Source organism: Penicillium chermesinum, assembly GCF_028974085.1.
Source record: "Penicillium chermesinum strain IBT 19713 chromosome Unknown utg000004l:1.0-3345178.0:1.0-3348027.0, whole genome shotgun sequence".
Classification (NCBI taxonomy): Eukaryota; Fungi; Ascomycota; class Eurotiomycetes; order Eurotiales; family Aspergillaceae; genus Penicillium; species Penicillium chermesinum.
This window is the reverse complement of record NW_026695314.1, coordinates 954643-968738: the sequence shown is the minus strand read 5'-3', so window position 1 is coordinate 968738 and position 14096 is coordinate 954643. Positions and strand designations below refer to the sequence as shown.

Sequence of the window (14096 nt, the reverse complement as noted above, 5' to 3'; positions counted from 1 at the left end):
AGTCGATATATGATGTTATTATACCCTCTAAAATCACCACGCATCTACCGGGATCACGTTTTGTTTGCCGCCATCAATCAAGACATCTCTCATGGTCTCTACGCTCTTAGTCCTGATTTCCTCGAAACTCTCCGGCGCATAGAAAGCCGTGTGGCAAGTCAAAACCAAGCGTCCCGTCAGCCAACTCTCATTCTTGCGGTACGCCTGGATCAGTGGGTGCACGTTATCCTTTGGAAGCGGCTCGTCGGGTAACACGTCCAAACCAGCGCCGGACAGAATACCCTCTTTCAAGGCCCTCTCCACAGCATCTAGCTTCATGACCTCCCCACGGCCCGTGTTCACCAGGACCGAGCCCCGAGGCATCAAGCTCAGCAGATCCCAACCAATCATATCCCGCGTTTCCCCTGTACAGGCACAATGTATGCTGAGCGTGGTACTCCGGCGGAAAAGCTCCTTGATATCCTTCACGCGCTCGACGTTGATAGTTTTGTCGAAGCCACTGGGGACGTACGGATCGTAGAAGATTACTTTCCACCCGAAAGCCTTCGCACGAAGCGCAGCGGCTGTCCCGATACGACCGAGCCCGAGAATGCCAAAGGTCGCATTGTTAAGGCGGGCAATCAGCGGCGATTCCGCGACGGCGTATGGCGCTAAGTAGGGCTCGCGCTGTTGGTCGTGGTGAAGGAGCACGCCGCGACGAAGTGCCAGCGCAAGAGCTAGCGCGTGGTCGGCGATTTCAGATGTGCCGTAATCTGCAGAGGTGAAAAGTAGTGAGTATGGTGGTCGGGAATAAAAGGCAGCATGAAGACGGACCAGGAACATTGCAGACTGTCACGCCACGCTTGTCCAGAGCGACTCGGTCCAGGCGGTCGTAGCCAACACCCATCCGGACAATCCTGCTCAATTTGTTAATTGCAGTTGGGAGAAGCGGCGCTAAATCAGGCCTACACTTTAAGTCTTGGGAACAACGCCAGATCTTCTGCAGTAAAGGGGAGTTTCAGGACCATGATTCCGTCGATCTTCTCCCTTAGGTCTGCGGGGATATCACTCCATGGCTTTGCATCTGGTACGCCCGTGGGGAAGAGATCCAGCTGTTTATAGTTGACCTCGTAAGACTCTGGAAGATTGGCACGCAGAATAGCATTTTCAACAGTCTCGTCCTAGACTGTTGTTAACTAGAAATAGCGGCAAATGCACGGAGGGAACCCACAGGATAGAGTCCATCCGCCTGTACGACTGTAAACACCTTCTTTTCGGGCATGATGCTACGGCGTGGATCGCGGGGTTGAGAGGAATAGGGAATACAGAAAAGGGATTTGCGAAAGAACCAGGAATTCTTCTGATGACAGCGAGCCTGACCCCCACGCCTTGCGGAGCATCTTTCGCCTTCATTTACCCCAAGGCACTAGCAGTCCGGATATTCAGCCTGTTGATTCGACCCCACAACCCCCAACTTGGTTCCCCTCCCCGGACTTCCTCCGAATCTCCAGGGTGGGGGGCCGAGCCTAACGATCGAGACTTATCTGCATCAGGTTGACTAGTCCTTTTCCTATTGTTCTAACTTATGCATGCGCTATATTTCATACATCACAAAGAGCAACTCTCTAGTACAGACGAAACAGGGTAAACATCCGATGGCAATTGGAGAACGCGTATCACGCACGCGCTTTCCACTCTTCCTCGGCAAACCCATATGGATTCTTTCCCCTTTGCGCTTCGGGCGGTATGCTCTCATTGAAAGGCATGACAACCAAGACGACGACAAAGTATACTTCATTTGTTTTTCGGTTTTTGAGCACATATCGAAGCTCGTGGTTCCCATAATCAATCAGGCCGTGTACCGGAAGCCGGAACCCCGGCAGGTTCAAGGATAGATCTACAGGGAAAAAATGTCAGTCAAATCAGGTCTGCTAGTTGAAGACGGCCTTTCAAGCCTGCTTTCATGAATCGGGGATCTTACCGCTGAGGTTAATGTAGCCGGTGCTAAAGTCAGCCATATAATATCTTCCTGCCTCAAAGTCGAAAGCTTCCCGATGCTGTTGGCTTTGGAAATGCTTCTTTCGCTCGCTAGAAGTCGCCGGCATTTTGCTTTCGTCTCGAACGCGTTGCGCCGCCGGGTCCGAGGCGCCTTCTTCGATCACAGTATCAGGAGCGGGAATGCTGTCGTCCTTGCTCCCAATGCGGAACTGGGACCAGGTAGCCAAGCCTGGACTGTAGAGATATGGCTTCTCGGCATAAGCATCTCCGTCAATGCTGGGGTCGATCACAGTCTTGACAATATTCATCGCGATGCTGAAGCCCATTGGTAGGCGGCTTTTGATCGAGTGGTCAAAGTCATTTCCAAAAACGAGGTCGTTACCGTTAACCTTGGTGTTGAGTTTGAACGCTAATGATATAGACAACGTGTCGCTCTTGTGGAGCTCGTGATCGAAGTACGGATGCGATTCCGGACAAGATTTGGGTAAGCCTGGTTTTATTATTAGAGGGTCCGTTTATGCCACGCGTGGGCATCCTTACCATTGTAGTCCTTGATGTGGACGGCAACCTGCACTGCGCCTTTCTCGCTCGAGAGCGACGTGGTTTCGCCGTTCACCTCGACGATCTGATGTGTTGTCTTGTCATAGTCGGGCCCAGCCGCTACAACCAGGCGATAAGGAGGATTCTGGGGTTGCGACATGGTCTGTGCAGAGAAATAGATACTCCTAGTATAGTATCAACTAAGCTAGGGTGCAAGCTTTCAGGATCTGGAGATGCTGCAAACGAAGTGCAAGTCCAGGTGTGCAAACTGTCAATGGTGACCGCACCTCGAGATGCGCGAAGCGTGATAAATGATTCGATATCGAAGTGCCGGAGGTTGACAAAAGCACAAGCGAATATAACCACGCAGCGGCTGATATTATTGAGATATGCTGACTTCTCTCTCTCCGAAACCTTGTTTTGGTTTCGAAAGGGCCCAACGCACCGTCATTATGAGCAATCAAAATCAAATAAGAGGCCCCCCGTCTTCCCCCGTCGCCTTCTGAGATGGTATCCACTACATTGCTTTTAGAGTTAAGATTAAGCAGGGTCCATGGAAGACCTGAAAGAACAATCTGCTAGTCGCCTGGAGGATTCGGCTCCGCCTCTCCAGCCTGAGCTTCTCGTGCCGCTATCATTCCAGCATGGGGGCCATGACATCACCTCCAGCGGGCCGGGGCTGCCAAGGCTAACTTTGGCTTTTGCAACTGCGTGCTTGGGCGGGTCGGTTATTGCGGGCCTTGGGGCCAATGTGGTTGAGAGGAAACAGCGGAAACGCTGGTTGGTTCAGATGCCCACCGAATCAGCACGCAGCGGCACATGAAGCCAAGAAGGGAACCGCGCCAAGCACTGCGCCTCAGGATGGGGAAGTATGGAGTCGTCTCTCGTATTCCATGAATACTAAGAGATCCCCTACCCCTGGGATCCAATTTACATTCAGACAAAATCCGATTGCCTATCGTCCCAGTCTAACCAAGGCTCGACCTCAACCAAGAAAAAAAAACAAAAAAACAAAAAAACCACAATGGCCTCTGCTACCTACGAAACCGCTCCTGCAAACAATCTGCCAGGAGAGCCCGTCAAGACCACTGGAAGTGACCACCAGCATGTCACACTCGCAATGAACTTTGCTTGGCGCAAGTTCAAGTCCAGCATTTCGGATACCCGTAGCCCAGACAAGCCTCTCTACATCATCAGCTATAAGATCTTCCCGAAACTCAAGTTCATTTTCCGCAAAGCAAGCCGCGATGATGGCTCCGACGGCAACACTGAAGATGACGGCAAGTCCGACGACGATGTCGTCGGCACCGGTATGGTGAACAATATCAGCATCGACTCCAGCTACACCTGCCATGGACGCAAGGATCAGCTCGTGGCACAGCGCCGGTTCCACACTTCGTACACTCATCGCTCTGCAGCCCTTGCCGAGAATGGCAAGCCAAAAGTCGTCACCTGGTCCGGGGACTGTGGTCTCACCAAGTGGGACTTCGTTTGTGTCGATGAGAACCAGGTTCCCCTGGCTAAATTCACCGCCAACCTGTGGGGTCTGAAGAAGATCGGCAAGGTCGAGTTGATGGGCCCCCGAGCTAATGACCCTGCCTTCCGAGACGAGATGGTCATCACCGGTATCGTGGTCGGCTACACTATGGTCTGGAGAGCGAACAACATCTTCCAGCTATTTGGAGCTTTGTTTGGCAAGCCTGGTCATGATAAGGAGTACCCTGAATAGGCGCGCCCAGCCCATAAAGATTCGGACAATTTTTCTACCACCGACACCGTTGCCCCGAAAGGAACGCCGTATATCTGAGCACTAATATTCCTTTCAAGGCTCCAAGTTTGCGGTGTTGTGACTTTTCTTTGCTGTGATATTTCAGATACCATATAAGCGCCCTGTTGAATAGAGATTGTCAATTTATTTCTTGCGTCTCCGAATATATTTTGTACTTTCGATTTTCGAGTTGATCCTCGCATATCGTGTTCTTGTCTGCTTCAAAAGGTACGCGTGAATGTATTCAAAGTACAATAGGGAACAAAAGTCTTTGTGCATAACCCGTCAAATACATATATCCATGGTTACGTATCCTACACTGCCAATTCTGATTGGATCATAGTAGTTATCGCCCTTAACCTACTAACCGTCGACTCATACAAAGCAATTTGATGGGTTAATGTTGTAGCCACAAGTTCTTGCTCAAAATCGAGTACTTTGTATATATGACTGTTGATTATTCGAAAAGAATGATATATACTAATCGCAGATAAATAGCTCATGCAAAGCAGCGTATGCTCGCCCACTGATCCAAGAGCACCGGTCAAAAAAAAAAACAGAACGAGGAAAGGTGAATAAGAAAAAAAGGCCAGCAAGAACTCAAGTACTAAAAGAAATCATCAATCAGTTTATCTTAAATACATGATAAGCAAAATAAGCAAATAAAGCCATTCATAATATCTTGTTGCCAAATCAAACATTTAGGCAGTAGGATGGCTTAGCACGTCACGCTCTAGCACCCGGTGGCATCAGACGAACTCCAAGTATAGTCAGGCAGAATACACTCTTCTTGCTCGCCAGCATCGTAAGAGTTTGTCGGTATCATCTGCACAGTCTGTTGATGAATAAACCGTGAAGATACAGCTCCCAACGTCATTCAACTCGAAACTCCGGCGCAAAGTGGTGAGCTCAGCGCAGCCCACATCACCGTTACCATTGGGGGGTAGCTGTTGGGTAACTCTTACACATACCGTCCGCAAAGATCTCAAGCTCCCAGGCACGACTCAGATTGCTCAGTGTCAACAGATAGACACTGAGGGTCAGACTTGCGTGGCCAAACTTTGAGGACATCATTTTGATAGTGAATTGTATTGCCACGTTCTTTGGTATATCGATTCAAGGCACGTTTAAGTACCTCTAGATCAACTTGTTGATGAATCTCATAGAATATATCTTGTCCAAATTTCTTGTCGAAGATGAGATAGCGGACTGGGTGTAATGCGTTTTTAGCGAGGTCTGAGCTGTATTCGCTTAATACTATATCGCGGCTGGTACGATTGAGGTTCCTTGATGTCATTGTTTCGACGATATAGCTTGCGAAAGGCTAAGGTATTTATAGCTTGCACACGGTCGCTGGCCTGATTGTGCTGATATAGAAGAATAATTCAAAGCACAGTATGCATCTCAGTGCGGTATTTACTTCGAGGAGTGCCTGCGAGCCTTAGTCCTAAATCGGTGAGGGATTTTAGCCCCTGACCCAGATAAGCCCCTAAGAACCTGGAGCGTAGGGCTAGTATCCGGTTAGGATCCTGGGGAGGTTTTCCCAGTTTTGTCCCGAAGCTCTATTTTGATAGGAACATTTCCCACAGTTTTAATCAGAATTTGAGGGTATCGCGATTAAATTCAGCCTCGTCTAGCAGAACTCCCAGATCAATCCTCTATAACGCGAATCGGGTGGATCTCTATGTTATCCTAATATCTCATGTGCAGGGTATGAGTGTATTTTACTCTCCTTCTTTGCCCTGATTTCGAAGGATTTATGAGAGATCAAATCAACGTTACATACTTTTATTATGTTATAAATGCACGCAACCTTCAAATCAATGGGACAGGATAAGAGGGGCCAAAATTTACTACCAATAATGTGACTCAATGAAGCCGTGCGCATGCGGGGTATATTTCAAAAGATCCGTGTTGTACCAGGGTTTGCATATCCTATCTATCCGCAGTCCCTGATTTTAGGAGTTTATCCTTGTCAAATCGCTGTAGGATGCGTATTCTCAGCCATTTTCCTGTTTTAAGAGAAGACCAAACTTGAGTAAGGATTTGCGCAGCCCGCGCCTACTTCGAATCTCGGTAAAACTGTGCCCTTTAGAAAATGACCTGGTAAAATATGGCTCCACACGGCTACGAAAGCCCTATGACGCCTCATCGAACTCTAATACAGCCTGGGCCATCTTTACCCGGATGGACACTCTGCTGTAGCTTCTGGGTTGAATGGTGTGCTCAAACTGATACATATATCTAAATATAGAATTGAACGAACGGCTGCCTTCAACTAGTGGTCCGTGTGTTTCCTAATACTTAGCAACCTGATAATCGCGGGTGAAACCATGTGACAAGGCACGTGCGTTCACCTCGTCAAGCTTCTGTCATATCGCCTCTGGCAGCATCCTCATGCTAGATAACAATGAGAAAGAGATGGCAGACTGGCAGGGGCGCCTTGTAGGCTATTTATCGCTACCAGTAGGAGCACACGCACGAGAGCGGGTATTTTCACCCTTCTCTCACCCATATCACCCACACTCACCTAAAGGCAAATCGCGAGACTGTTTTAGGACTCAGGGCTCTCAAAGAATTGGCTACGTTCTTTATATGGCTTAAGTACGGCTGAGCGGACGGGAAGACCTGTTCTCCACACCCTATGGTCGTATGTACCGGTAATTGATATATTATATATTAGCTACTTATATGCTCTTAACTGTCTTCTGGCGAGGAGTGAGAAGCGTAAGTGTGTAAGTAGGCAGGGTGACCAATCTGACTGTAGTCAATAGACTGCTTACTACTAGTCATCGCAGCATGCTCTACACAATGTCTGCATTGATAGCACAGGTGAACAAACTCATACAATGTGGGCAACGCTGTATCCGAAGAGGCCCCATTATCAGACCGACAATGTGGAAAAAACTCGGAAAATTCCTGGCGTATCTCCCTCAAATGCTGCCTAATAGTCAAGCATCGGGATAACTCATTGGCTAGAGCAGTATGGACGTAAATGGTAGCAGAGAAATTATCACAGAGGGAAAGAAATTCTAGTCAGGCAACAGAGCAATACTGCAGTCCGGAGGAATTAATTGATCGTATTATGGTAGTGAATACGAGGTATGAGGAAAAGCTATGTCTAGCAATCTTCTGGCCTTGGCTTGAGCGCAAAGAAGGTTGCTAGAGACCTTTTAGCCTGGAAGGCCGGCCTGCGCATGGGTTTCTTTCTCTCGCTTATCAAGTGTCTTTTACCTTCTGCTACGCCTCTCCCATAACTTCTCTCCTCTGGGTTTGTTTACTCTTTCTTCTTCTTTCCCATCCACGTCGAACGACCACCGAAGTCATGGATAATCAATATCCTGCCAACCGGCCTCCCGTCGGCCAGATTCCTGTCAATCAGACTCCTGTCAGTCAGACTCCTGTCAATCAGACTCCTGTCAGTCAGACTCCTGTCAATCAGACGCCTGTCAATCAGACGCCTGTCAACCAGAACCCCGTCAACCAGAACCCCGTCAACCAGAATCCCGTCAACCAGGGTCCTGTCCACCGGAATCCTGTTAGTACGCGTCTTTATAACGAGCATCCCCACATGCGTCTTTCCATGTACCAGCATCTGGCAACGTCGAGATCGTATTAACCAGCTTCTATCCCAAGACCCCTAACATTGATTTCTTTCTTGCCGGTGCTGCCAGGTCTGCCAACCGGAACCAGGCTGCGCGACGGAATCGTCTATCCGCGATTCAGGGTCCCCCGGTTCATCCGCCTCAAGGCCGGCGTATAGAAATCCTCCATAATTCTATTGTCTCTCATCCTACTGTCCAGCACCCCGCCCTTAGGCCACTTTACAACTTTGTAAGTATCCTCGACATGGGGACTTTCATCATCACTAACTTTTTATGACTCTAGCCCTGTGATGGCTGCGGACAGACCGGCCATATTGTCATCGGGTGCCGTGACATGGCTCGTTTCGCCCTCAGCAACCGCACCCTCTCTGGCCACCTTGAAAACCCGCGGAGCTGGGTTGCATGGATGGAGTTGCAAAATCTGAACCAACAAACTGCGAGCTCTCGATTGCACTACGCGAACGGCAATGTGACCCGTCGTCTTCATGTTCTTAACCGGTTCTCTGGCGTCCACCGCTTCAACCCTGCACTGGCGACTGATGGACCTGGAGTCGACGACGCTGCGGCCACCGACTCTAACGCCACTACTCGCTTCATCAATTTGAATGCTTCAAGCTTTGCCAACACGGGCTCTGCTAGCGGGACCTCTTCTACCAGTGCGAGCTCTAATAACGCGGCGTCGACCAACACGGCCTCTACCATCGCAGGCTCCACCACCGCAGGCTCCACCACCGCAGGCTCTTCTACCAATGCCGGTTCCAATGATACGGCCTCTGATCAGACGACCTCTGCCAGCGCGGGCTCTACCAACAGCGGCTCTGATATCTAGCTTCTCAGTCAGCCATTGAAGACCATGGTGACTATGCGTCGATGCGCTCAGTTTTGTTTTCTATCTACATTGCTCAGACGACTTTTCAGTGTCTCGCCTTTGGATTTTCCAGCAACCGATCTAATCGAGAGGTTGATGATGTACTCGTATTGAATTCGCATGTTTCCCTCGACTATGCAGCTGCGCATCCTTTTATTTGTATTACTACGTCGTTTAGGAGACTTTTCAAGCGAATCTTCCATGGATTTCTGTGAACAATCGAACGCAGAGATTGACAATTTACTCGTTCAAAGTTTGATGTGCCCGCAACTTGATCCTGTGCTAGCTCCACTTAGTATTAGTAAGGACCATGCTGCGCTAATCTCATTGTAAACTATCACGGTGCCATTCTCTTGTTACACAGATATTGTAGGCGATTGGCGTTACGTCTCAGGTATTTGACAGCGTTGAAATATTTCACATTCGAATTCCCCAAATAGCCCCCAGTAGGTTGTATGCAAGTGAAGAACAAAGAGCGATGATAGGTAAATGAAAGTATATCAACAAAAGAAATCGAACGAAGGAAGCATGCCTACTACTCCATCTTAAAGAGCAGGCAAATCAGGCTCAGAGTTGAGTCCTTGGTAAAGATCCGACATTGCTTCCGATTCTAGAAGGTCCTCAGTGAGTATTCCTACACCACTGTCCATGCGCCGGCGGTCTTTACCACGGCCACACTCCACATCAACAAACCGCGTCATGCTAACAGGCGTAATAGGATCACTGCCGTTGACGGTCGTTCCATCGGACATGAGATCTTCTGATTTCAGCTCCCAGTTTGCTGCTCGGACTTTCGCTTTCCGGCGCTCGGAACTGACAGTCTCTTTCATAAGAGCAAAGGAGCGGGCTTGCTCGGCGGCCCACTTGTCCATAAGCTCATCACGAGCATCCATCTCCATTCGGAGTTGGACTTTCAAGCTCGCGTTCAGTCGTTGAAGACGCTGGGCTTCAGACCTGGCGGTGTCGAGCGAAGTGGTAAGATCCGAGATGCGAACATTCAGTATACCAATGTCTTGCTCCTGTTGCTGTGCGCGCTGGTCTGCCCTGTCTTGCACGGCTCGGAGAGCTTCTGTGTGTTCTTTCTCGAGAGCCTCGACTTGGGCTGTGAGATCACAGGCCCGAATTTGGTTTTGTTCGACTGTTTCTTCGAGCCGACGGATACGAACCTCGGATTCTGATGCGGATATTTCGATCGCAGATCTTTCTTTTCGCTCGCTGGCAATTTGCTTTCTGAGTATTGTGATCTGCTGCATATACTTTTCTTTTGCTGCAGCATTCTCGCTCTCCAACTTGCTAACAAGTTCTTCAAGACTTTTCATGTCGTCATGGTACTTATCCAGAGCAGTATTTAATCGGTCGATTCCGACTGTCTTTTCTTGGTCCTCATTCTCCATATCTTGCATTCGCATTCTAGTGTGCAGCATGTCACTTGCAGATGATGCGATGGATTCCTCGAGACTGCTGATCTTATCAGTAGCAGCTTCGTACCGATGTAGCAAGTTATCGAATTGCCCGCGAAGGGCCTTCTCACGGCCTAAGGATCCGAAGTGATACTTGCGCTCGGCTCTGAGTTCTCTTGCCAGGGACTTCACTCGCTTCACCAGCGCACTAAGGGTGGCTTTTCCGTCTTCGAGGCCTACATCAGCAGTCTCTCCGGGAATAGCACGCTCCAGTTCAAGTCTTGCTGCACGGAAGTGTTCCCTCATTTCTGATAGTACATCATCTGCTCTGGCCCCTGAGAAGCCCAGGCTTGAACATTGCTCGCTAATGCCCTCGAGGGTCTCTGTAGCATCTGAGGCTCGTGCAAGGGCAGTTGTTAGCGTTGAAATGACATTCTCCAGGAAGTCTGGTGGCGGGGTTGTTTGGCGAAGCATATCGCCAATCTCGGAGTTCTCAAAGACAGACATTTGCGAGCGACACACGTTAAACAGCTCGTGTTTTTCGCTTCTGGCTGCTTGCAAATCGTGCGCCAAATTATGAACATCATAGTGCTCTGCTTCATCTGGTCTCTCAGTCTGCGTTGAGACATCATTGCTCATTTGCTCCAGTAGGCTCAGACCCTCTGGAACAGGCGAATGACGAAGGTTCGCATGTCTGAATATAGGGGAGTCCGATGTGATCAGAGCGCTCTCATTCAGCATGAACGTGTCTCCATCAGTCTGAAGAAGAGTTGGATCATCCAGATTGCCACTCGAGGCAACCGAGGCTCCGTCGTGGATCAATGTAGTTTGCTCTTCCATTTGCTGAGCATTGCCTTGAAATGATCTCCAAAATGAGTCATATGGGGGTGGTTGGTCTGACTGTCCGGAGCGGCGCTTCACGGATCTCAACTCCTCCTGCAGGGCGTCTCGCTCCTGGAGTAGAGTTGCCAGGGTCTTCTCAAATGAAGCATGCTCTCGCTTCTCGCGTTGGATATGGTTGATCTCGTCACTGAGACCGATGCGGCGGATCCTCCGCTTAGTACGCATGTCGAGAATTTGACGAAGAGGTGTAAACTGCACCACTCGCTCAGAAGATTCATCTTCAAATGGTTCGATTGCATCGAAATCCCGCCGGGGTCCCGGAATCGGAGCTGACTGACGTCTTGACTTACGACTAGGAGTGCCGGGTCTCTTAAGTCTGTCGCTGAAACAGGTGCGTTTCATGGCAGGAGTCAACCCCGTGCATCCGAGGCCGGTCTCATGCAGTTGTGGGCCGGGGTCGGAGAATCTGACTCGTTTCCTAGATCGTTTGGGCGTGGCAGCGGGCTGTGTAGCCGCACTGTCCAGTGCTGCTGTACTCTGTCTGGTCCGGTGAGAGACAGGCGATGTGTTTCGCGAATTGGAGATGGAGCTGTTGCACCGTTTCCTTCCAGCCTGTCTCGTCTCCATCGCGAGTGGACTCGAGCTGAGGCTCGAGGGTGTTCTGTATAGATTGATCGAAGATATACTGCTGTAATAGCGGGCTTGGAGCAGAAAGCTAGTCTGCGCGAACAGGAATAACCGCGTCGTGGCGAATAACAAAATAAAACCTCCCTGCAGATGGTACAACGATTGGTTATAAAGCCACAGATTCTATATATCACAACATAAACAAACAGTGGGGCTCTGCAGGCAGCAAAGACCCCCCCTGCGCGTGCCACTGAATTTCCTAATCCGGACGTAAACAAGCTTCTGGTTCGGGTATGGTGTAGGCCTCAGGCAGGGATTACTACACGGCAAATAAAGTTTCCGAGACTCGCGACCTGGTTATCGCCTTATCTTCTCCATATCTTATCGGCCCCACTGCTTTGCTTTCTGTACATGGGGAGCGGCATTAGAGCCCGTCTTCAGAGTGTGCTTGACTGTCACCCTTGGCGGTTCTGTCCCTTACCCTCACTGTCTTCAGAAATCGCTCCAGAGATGGCTTTCTCTTGTGCCCACACCCTGTGATGTCATCTGCACCACCCCAAGGCCCTGGCTCCGGCCACCTGCAGCCTGACCCTCCTTTGGAACCCACTTTGGACAAAACAAATAAGATGGCTGAGGTGACTCTGGATGGCGAGGTAAGTGTCGACTACCTGAACCTAGAAATATGTGCGATATTCTGACTGGAAGATTGGTTTTCCCTGGCGACAGCAGAGCGGCCGCGATGTGCTTAAACCTCATGGAACGACCGATGACACCCATGACCGGCCCCGCACTCATTCCCTGGACAGCCCTCCGCTACTCCTGAAAATGCCGACAGAGATTATGTTAGAGGTGCTCTCTTATCTGTCTCCGAACGATCTTGCGCGAGCTTCTCAAACTTGCCGATGTCTCGCTCACTATGCCTACGACGACCGCCTGTGGGCCGACCTTGTCAATGATAACCTTCCGGTCCCGATCAAAGACCCGGGCCTTTTTCCCTCCTTCCGTCGCTTGTACAGTGCCCACTCGCCATTCTGGTTTATCCCAAAATACAAGATTTGGTTCGCAGACAATGAACATACAGGAAATTTGATATTGGCTCGCTACGATAACAGACGAGGTGTCATTGAAGCATACCGTATCATCGCAGATCGCGGCCGGCCAATGCTTCGCCTTTGGGCGCATAACCCAGAAGTCATGATCCAAACCTTTGATCCTCAGGTCCTGCTATGGCTTGACGACCCGGTCCTCTTTCTCAAAGATCACGACCCGAAGTCGCAAGTGTGCACTAGCGAAGCTTGGGCGGAAGAACGCCCAATGCCGATGCATTCAGATTCCAATCTTGTTCACAGCACACTCAACCTCTGCCGTCAAGTTCCAGCTGGAGTTTCCCATCCCGACGAACTATGGCCGCCTGTCACTATCCCCACACAGAGCCGCGTAGCCCGGCGTCGGCGTCACCAACAATCCTTCCCCGGCCCCTCGTCCAAGATTGTAGATTTCGCTTTCGCTATTCGACGCTGGCCAATGGCTGCATTCGTGTCGGTGGCACTCCACGATGAAATCTTTGTAACATACGCGACCCTTGATCCAGGGCTGTACACGGCGACGGAAGACAAGCCTTATCAGGGTATCTGGGTTGGGGACTACAATGCCCATGGGTGTGAATTCATTCTCTTCATTCAACAAGGCACTAGTCTGACGGCGATTAAACTCACGGGCGATCCAAACGTCCCCCGCGGAGAGCTCACTTTCAAAGCAGACGAAATTGGTCCTGATTCAACCATTCGCATCGCGCGAGAGGAACCATTTGAGGGGGCTCGTGTTGTTCCCTGTCTGGGCCATGTTGCCGGCCTTGGCTTCCATGACGGTAAGTTTGCCTTGAGTCTCTATGTGCATCTTATATCTGACTACTGGGTATCTTGCTTGTCGGTTCAGATACATTCATCAGCTCCCAGCTCTTCCTTATCTCCAAAGATGAAGTGGCGCACTATTGGCAAGATCTGGGACATATCTCGTATTTCCGGCGTGTCGATATCGACGGCGTTCTTCGGACATAGACTCTTGAGTGGTTGGAGATTTTTCCCACGTGTCCGGCCCGCACGCATCCTCTCCTAGTTCCGGATCTACAATGGCGGTTAATCGTATTTATATCTCAGTATGGTACTAGTCGTACCTCATCTCTGCCGTAATTTCGTGAGAATATTACGAGGCCACAATGATGATCAATAACATGCCAGGAATTTTGGGTACTCGGTCTTTCTTCTCCTTTGAACTTCTGAAGCCCAATCTCTTATGTACCCCACCGGGTGCTAATGGTTAACGGAAGGTGATATGAAAGATTTAAATTCTACAGCGTTATATGAGCACAAGTATTTCTGCTGTGCAGGAAGTGGGTTTCGTACGGAGCTGAAATAATACGTGAACGTCAATAGGTATCCCAGCATAAAAAAAAGGTCCAAACGCCGTGA

The 14096-nt window shown here is 49.8% G+C and overlaps 7 protein-coding genes across 7 annotated transcripts; 3 read left to right on the top strand and 4 right to left on the bottom strand.

Moving 5' to 3' along the window:
• Positions 1-33: 33 nt before the first annotated feature.
• On the bottom strand, positions 34-1261 carry N7468_005257 (C-terminal binding protein; the record flags this gene model as incomplete). The annotated part of the gene is made up of 4 exons (XM_058474554.1): positions 34-752; positions 814-896; positions 949-1160; positions 1211-1261. 4 exons carry the CDS (start codon positions 1259-1261, stop codon positions 34-36), a joined length of 1065 nt encoding a protein of 354 aa, XP_058330294.1.
• Positions 1262-1655: 394 nt separating this feature from the next.
• N7468_005256 (DUF1769 domain-containing protein) lies at positions 1656-2677 on the bottom strand (the record flags this gene model as incomplete). Its single annotated transcript, XM_058474553.1, has 3 exons — positions 1656-1876; positions 1961-2467; positions 2518-2677. 3 exons carry the CDS (start codon positions 2675-2677, stop codon positions 1656-1658), a joined length of 888 nt encoding a protein of 295 aa, XP_058330293.1.
• An 864-nt stretch (positions 2678-3541) lies between these two features.
• Positions 3542-4246, top strand: N7468_005255 (uncharacterized protein; the record flags this gene model as incomplete). Its single annotated transcript, XM_058474552.1, has 1 exon — positions 3542-4246. The coding sequence occupies one exon, from the start codon at positions 3542-3544 to the stop codon at positions 4244-4246; it is 705 nt and encodes a 234-aa protein (XP_058330292.1).
• Positions 4247-5018: 772 nt separating this feature from the next.
• N7468_005254 (uncharacterized protein) lies at positions 5019-5359 on the bottom strand (the record flags this gene model as incomplete). Its single annotated transcript, XM_058474551.1, is given in 3 exon segments — positions 5019-5120; positions 5137-5243; positions 5257-5359. 3 exon segments carry the CDS (start codon positions 5357-5359, stop codon positions 5019-5021), a joined length of 312 nt encoding a protein of 103 aa, XP_058330291.1.
• A 2865-nt stretch (positions 5360-8224) lies between these two features.
• N7468_005253 (uncharacterized protein) lies at positions 8225-8719 on the top strand (the record flags this gene model as incomplete). The annotated part of the gene is made up of 1 exon (XM_058474550.1): positions 8225-8719. One exon carries the CDS (start codon positions 8225-8227, stop codon positions 8717-8719), a length of 495 nt encoding a protein of 164 aa, XP_058330290.1.
• A 584-nt stretch (positions 8720-9303) lies between these two features.
• Positions 9304-11628, bottom strand: N7468_005252 (uncharacterized protein; the record flags this gene model as incomplete). Its single annotated transcript, XM_058474549.1, has 1 exon — positions 9304-11628. The coding sequence occupies one exon, from the start codon at positions 11626-11628 to the stop codon at positions 9304-9306; it is 2325 nt and encodes a 774-aa protein (XP_058330289.1).
• Positions 11629-12167: 539 nt separating this feature from the next.
• On the top strand, positions 12168-13685 carry N7468_005251 (F-box protein; the record flags this gene model as incomplete). The annotated part of the gene is made up of 3 exons (XM_058474548.1): positions 12168-12281; positions 12355-13495; positions 13564-13685. The coding sequence occupies 3 exons, from the start codon at positions 12168-12170 to the stop codon at positions 13683-13685; spliced, it is 1377 nt and encodes a 458-aa protein (XP_058330288.1).
• Between the last annotated feature and the right edge of the window lie 411 nt (positions 13686-14096).